Source organism: Sorghum bicolor, chromosome 4 (genome assembly GCF_000003195.3).
Source record: "Sorghum bicolor cultivar BTx623 chromosome 4, Sorghum_bicolor_NCBIv3, whole genome shotgun sequence".
NCBI classification, from domain to species: domain Eukaryota; kingdom Viridiplantae; phylum Streptophyta; class Magnoliopsida; order Poales; family Poaceae; genus Sorghum; species Sorghum bicolor.
The window spans coordinates 53077963-53084938 of record NC_012873.2 but is presented as its reverse complement, the minus strand read 5'-3'; the positions used below and the strand labels follow the sequence as shown (position 1 = coordinate 53084938).

General features: G+C 45.0%; 1 protein-coding gene across 1 annotated transcript; it reads left to right on the top strand.

Annotated features, from left to right (window-relative positions):
• Positions 1-6185, top strand: LOC8068888 (auxin response factor 7). Its single transcript, XM_002453947.2, has 15 exons — positions 1-242; positions 356-481; positions 1569-1684; positions 1874-1969; positions 2055-2111; positions 2309-2461; positions 2541-2625; positions 2823-2913; positions 3016-3180; positions 3685-3804; positions 3895-3979; positions 4101-4269; positions 4424-4893; positions 4971-5161; positions 5268-6185. Exons 2-15 carry the CDS (start codon positions 451-453, stop codon positions 5455-5457), a joined length of 2019 nt encoding a protein of 672 aa, XP_002453992.1. The 5' UTR covers positions 1-242; positions 356-450; the 3' UTR covers positions 5458-6185.

Genomic DNA, 6976 nt, shown 5'->3' with positions numbered 1-6976 from the left:
ACCAGCGCCTCCACCACCTCGACTCCAGGCCAGGCAGGACAACCAGACCAACCCGCCCGGAGCAGCAAAGCATAGGCGCGCGAGCGCTCCCTCACGAGCTCCCCGCCTCACGCCTCGTCCTCCCGCCTCCCCCTCCTGATCCTCGGCCGCCCTCCGGCCTGCCGCCGTCACCACCCTCCTTCCGCCGAGCCTCGGCTCCCGTCCGCAGCAGCCACGTGCGACGACCTCCCCTGCTCCTGAGAGTAAGATCCTCTCTCTCTCTTCCCGCGCTCCGGCTCCTCCGCTGCCCTGAATTACGCGGGTTCAGGGGGGGTTCTAACCTCTAACGGCTACCTCGCTGCTGCTGCGCGCGCAGATCTGCGGAGCTCGGCATGGGGTGACCAGATCGGGGCGTGGCTCGGTGCTCTCCAGCTGAATTCTGCTCGCGGCTCGTCTCGGAGGCCAGCGGAGATGGCGGACGCCGGCGTGGCGCGCGGCCCAGGTTCCGTTTCCTTCGCGCTGGCTGCTCCCTTCCATTCTCTCTCTCTCTGTGTTTTTTTCTCTCTCGGCCTGTGCTTCGGCTAGGCCTTTGTGTGGTGATATCTGCTGAGCTGGTGGGTGGGTTGGAGCTGAATCGATGAGAGGGTAGAGAGGTCCAGAGGAACGTGGACTCAGGGAGCTGAGTAGTTGACCCCTCGTGTGAGGGAGAAGAGAGCGAAGTATGGAATTCGGTACAATTTGGGACGGCTGTGCATTTTTTTCCATAGGCGGGAATGCTATTCTTCTTAACTTTGCCATTTGTGGTGCAGTCTGTTGCTTTTTGACCGATTCGTGGGTGAATTTGCATTTTTGCTGGTCTGGCTGCTTAATTAATGGGCACAGTCTGTCGTTTTTATGCATGCATCAATTGCACCTGTGAAATTTGGGGCGGGGAATGTATAATTGTTTATTAATCGTGGATCTGGAAACCGATTTCCATTTCTAGTTATTAGTAAACACAGGGCCTTCCGTTGTAAAATTTCCATGCTTAGGTAACAATTGTTTCTACAACATGTCAACATAGATGGCCCTTAATTCTTGTATATGTTATAGGATTGTTGTTTTGACTGCTTTGCCCCACAATTTGCAATTTCGCTGTTCTTTTGCAGTAAATTATACGGAACAGGATCTGGGAAATTGGGCTTAGGGGAAAAAATAGTTGTGGATCTGTAAACTTATTTGTGTCAAATTAGTAGTTACAGTGCATCCTGCCGTACAATTTGTATGGTTTTCTCAACTTTGTGAAATACATAGGTGGTTATTTACTTCAAATCAAAGGGGGCTCAAAACATCTGGTTGTAGCAGAGTTGTACAAATGGCTTTAATGTGAAGCATTTCCTATAAACAATTATGATCTTTTTTATGGATCTGTGTGCATGTTGCTACATTAGGATCGTGTCATTGTTACTCAATTAATTCATCATAAAAGTAGACTTCTTATGCTTTTTTTTTGTAATAAAAGGCTAAGAAATCACTACAGTTCCATGTATGCCTTGTTCTCAACTTCTCATGAACATTTCTCCTTAATCAAATCAAATTCCTTTGTATAGGGAGTGCTGGCGATGCTCTGTTCAGGGAACTCTGGCATGCTTGTGCTGGGCCGTTGGTCACAGTGCCTCGCCAAGGCGAGCTGGTTTACTACTTCCCGCAGGGTCATATGGAACAGGTATATCCTGTAGTAATGTGCCACAATTTAGGAATTGAATGCTTATCTGTGTTCTGTGTTCTATAGCTATTAGTATTTTAATAATATTTCCTGCTCCATATGTTAAAATGACAGTGGTCAGTTCTGTATTAATTCCACTATTTTTATGTACTCTTGTCATTAAACTGACGATCGAGCATCTTTCTATAGCTTGAAGCATCTACAGATCAACAACTTGATCAGCACTTACCTCTGTTTAATCTACCACCCAAGATCCTCTGCAAGGTGGTCAATGTAGAACTTAGAGTAAGTCCTCTGTTCCTTTTGGTTTGCATAGTCCCCCTTATGCAAACTTCACTGAAATGACAATTGCCTTACCTCTGGAATGCAGGCTGAAACTGATTCCGATGAAGTTTATGCTCAGATTATGCTACAACCCGAAGCAGAGGTGAGTAGGTTCACTTATATAATTTCTTGTCGATCTGAATCGTCTCATTGCGTTATGGTCTGTTTCTTTGTTTGTGCATTATAGTACTGTATCTCACATCATGATCTTTCCTTTTTGCAATCAACTTCTCTAAGTATATTGCATAGTCAGTATTGCATGTGAATGTGTTGACTTATTTTCCTAATTCACCAAACTAGCAAAATGAGCCCACCAGCCCAGATGCTGAGCCACCCGAGCCTGAAAGATGCAACGTCCATTCCTTCTGCAAGACCTTGACTGCTTCAGATACAAGTACCCATGGTGGATTCTCTGTCCTCAGGAGGCATGCTGAAGAATGTCTGCCCCAACTGGTTAGCGTCATAATGTATAACATACCTAGGCGTAATATTTGAGTTATGGCCTTTTAAATGGGATGATTTTTGTTTGTAGGACATGACTCAGAATCCACCATGGCAAGAACTGGTGGCTAAAGATCTCCATGGAAATGAATGGCATTTCCGTCACATCTTTCGAGGTTAGTTTCTGATCTCAATGTACCAGTTCAACCTACTTTTAGTTTCCTAGTATGTTCTGATGTGGCGTTAATTTTGAATGAACTTAGTTCCCCTGATTCAAAAACAAATTTCCTGTAATTATTTTGATCACAAACAATGATGCTTTCATAATGATTTAGGTTACAATGACTCTTAAAGTATTTCCTGTTTCTTTCAGGGCAACCAAGGAGGCATCTACTTACGACAGGCTGGAGTGTTTTTGTTAGCTCGAAAAGATTGGTTGCTGGTGACGCGTTTATCTTTTTGAGGTGTGACAGAATTGCATGTTGAAGCTGTCTTGCACATTTGCATCTGTTTCCTGGCTCTGCTGAATTTTTGAATCAACCTGCTAACTATTCTTCATCTAACAGAGGTGAGAATGGAGAGCTGCGAGTCGGGGTGAGGAGGCTCATGAGGCAACTAAACAACATGCCATCTTCGGTTATCTCAAGCCACAGCATGCATCTTGGAGTCCTTGCAACTGCATCTCATGCCATCTCCACTGGAACTCTCTTTTCTGTTTTCTACAAACCCAGGTTTGATACATTTTATATTAAAACTTCCTTCTTGGAATCCTTTCTTTACTCAAGACAATACCTTTTGTTGGGTGTACTATACTTTGTACATGAACTAACTGTGCTGTGATCAAGTATTGATTTTCCTGTGGTGGTGGGTGCTTAGTCACCGGAGTTCCCGGAACGACGGATCGAGGAACAACGAACCGGGAACGGGAACGATGTTTTAGATGCAATTTTTACACTGTGGGAACGATTTCGTTCCCGCGTTCCCGTCCCGAACGCTCGTTCCCGGAATGAGGAACGCTGCATCGTTCCCGTTCCGCGGTGACTAAGGGTGGGTGTGGTGGGTGGGTGGCTTTGGTGCCTATCCAGCTTCACACATGAGACAGTTTTCTTTGTTCACATTAGTTGTGTTGTTTCTTGCACTCAAATTATACTGTCCTATTTGGTTTGACATGTGGAAATGCGTTGTTCGTAAACTTGTACTTCTGAAACTTACATTGTCCATCTACTTTGGTCCAGAACAAGTCGATCAGAATTTGTCGTTAGTGTAAACAAGTACCTTGAAGCTAAGAATCACAAGATGTCTGTTGGTATGAGGTTTAAAATGAGATTTGAGGGTGACGAATCTCCTGAAAGAAGGTATTCTACATTTTATATTCCATAAATTGTTATTTTGTAATAGATTTCAGAGGTGTGCCTATTATAACATTCTTCCTTTATTGTTTACAGATTCAGTGGGACAATTATTGGTCTGGGAAGCATGCCAGCTAACTCAACATCTCCGTGGGCTAACTCTGAGTGGAGATCTTTGAAGGTAATCAATATTTTTCTATTTGTGGTTACAATTCCACTTTTACTTTGCATTTGCCTCTGAAATATTGTTACAATTCATATGTGTTTTCCAAGACCTCAAGCCATGCTCTCACTACTGACAGGTCCAATGGGACGAGCCTTCTGCTATTCTGCGTCCAGATAGAGTTTCACCATGGGAACTAGAACCCCTTGATGCAACTAATCCACAACCACCTCAACCTCCTTTACGGAATAAGCGTGCGCGGCCTCCTGCTTCACCTTCCATTGCTCCAGAACTTCCTCCAGTTTTTGGTATGTGGTTGCTGAGCTGATGTGCCAAATTATACCTCTGCTTATGACGGTGATACTTACTATAGGGACAGAGACCTTATGTTTTCAACTGTTCTGTTCACATATTGGCTGGCTTGCAGACCTAATCTCCTGATTCTCTTCTATGCCATCTTAGGTTTTTGGAAATCCCCAGCTGAGCCTGCCCAAGCTTTCTCATTTTCAGGACTGCAGCGAACTCAGGAATTATACCATTCAAACCCCAATTCAATCTTCTCGTCATCGTTGAATGTAGGATTCAATTCAAAGAATGAGCGTTCTACTCCAAACAACAATCATTTGTACTGGACAATGAGAGAGACAAGAACTGAATCCTACTCTGCTAGCATTAACAAAGCTCCTACTGAAAAGAAGCAAGAATCTGCTACTTCTGGCTGCAGATTGTTTGGTATTGAGATAGGTTCTGCAGTATCACCAGTGGTTACTGTTGCTAGTGTTGGTCAGGATCCACCACCTGCTCTCTCAGTAGATGTTGAATCTGATCAGCTGTCACAACCATCCCATGCCAACAAAACGGATGCCCCAGCGGCAAGCAGTGAGCGCTCTCCTAATGAAACAGAGAGCCGACAAGTCAGGAGCTGCACCAAGGTGATATAGGTTATGAGCATTTGGACCTGCATCTTTTATGGTGATGTGAGTGTATCTAATAACTGTGGTCCCTGCAGGTAATCATGCAAGGAATGGCGGTTGGCAGGGCAGTGGACTTGACGAGGTTAGATGGGTATGATGATCTTCACCGCAAGTTGGAGGAGATGTTTGATATCCATGGAGAGCTTTCTGCCAACCTCAGGAAATGGAAGGTTGTTTACACAGATGATGAGGATGACATGATGCTGGTCGGGGACGATCCATGGAAGTATGTACCCTTGTCCCTTTGCACTAGATTCGTTCGTGATGGAACTTTTGAAAGTCCTTAACTTTGTCACTGATTTAACTTGGGATTTTTCTTTCTTTTGTTGCAGTGAATTTTGCAGGATGGTAAAAAGGATATATATTTACTCTTACGAGGAGGCCAAATCTTTGACTCCCAAAGCGAAGCTGCCAGTCATTGGTGACACCATCAAGCCAGACCCAAACAAATTGTCACCGGAATCTGACATGCCACAGAGTGACACAAACAGCAATGCTCCCGTTGCTGCTGATAAGGATTGATGAATGCTAACTTGGCCCTATCTTTTCTTCTCCTCTTGGATGTTGGTCATGGGAGGCAATGCCCATGCTCCTTGAGACTGCTAAGAGTTATTCTGTTTTGTTGCTTCGCGGGCCCAAAGGACGCTGCCCTGCATCATCTGCCTCGGTCTGGAACGGCTTGGACCAGCGTGGTCCTTTACCCGCAAGGAATGGCTGTGAGGGAATGCATTACCATTCCGTGTGTGGCACCCGTGTTTTGTTTGCCGTGTTTGGTAGGAGGCATGGCTTATTGCCGGGTACTTTGGTTTTGGAGACTGCCACTGACTGCTGCCGTCTCACTGGCCGTGCCGTCGGCAGGCCGCCCCTCTCACCTCTAGTAAATAGGACTTATGTAGACAACTATTTTGGTAGTAGCAGTAGTAGTATATGTATATCATCGGTCATGTTGCTTGCTACATATACTCACTCCTATATAGCATCCTTCGTAGCTGCTATTTCCCCCCAGCATCTGCATTTTAATCCCGGCTTGGTGGTATCAGATGCTCTGGTGCAAAAATGTCTCTGCTTGTTCCAACGGCATGCTCTTTTCGGCGCGTGCTGCCTTGCTGGGTGTCGTGTGTGCTTTCGGTTGGAACATTGCTGCCACCGCCCGGCATTTGTGCTTTCTTGGTGCTGTCTATATGTCAGTCTGCCCTCCTGTACAAGGCATCTGTATTCTGTACATATATGAACCAGTGACTCATCTGCAATGCCTGGGATGTCTGGTTTGGCGTGATGCTGATGCGGGTGAGGCCCTTTCTGCTTTGTGCTCTGCCTGCGTGGGAGAGGCATGCGCCTCGTGATGGCGACTGGCGATGGCTATGTACCTCAACCTCATGGTCTTTCTACGGGTCTCCGTTCCGGTCTTCCGGAGGAAGGCTCATCGGAATGATGGCTTGGGGCCCGTAGCTTGCTTAAAGCCTCGCGCACGAGAGGACTAGGGCATCTGTTTACTAAAGCAGGGGCTGAGAAAGATTTGAGGGCGTAGACCCGGAATGCAAACATTGTAGGGGAGCAGAGAGAGTTGATTTTGAGGGTTTTGTTGTACTCCCTCCGTCCCCGAAAGAATCAATTCCTAGGATCCGTGCCAGTCAAATTTTTTAAAGTTTGACTAACTTTATAGAAAAGAGTAACAACATCTATAATATAAAATACACATTATATGAAAATATATTCTATGATGAATCTAATAATACTAATTTGATACTATAAATCTTAGCATTTTTTTCTAGAAATTTGATCAAAGTTTAAAAAGTTTGACTTATGACAACTCTAGAAATTGACTCACAGAGGGAGTAACTTGTAAGAGGCACTTGATTTTCACCATTCTCTTTGAGTGTCCAATAACTTCTGCCCATGTGGCACAATCCAAGTCACTGAAAATGGACAAGAATGGCAGACTCTGTGCTGCTCACTCACATCATAGGGATGGGAAAAAAAAACTGAAACTGATATGGGGACCTAAGCTTCTTTCTTTTCTTTTCTTTTTTTTTTTTACAAA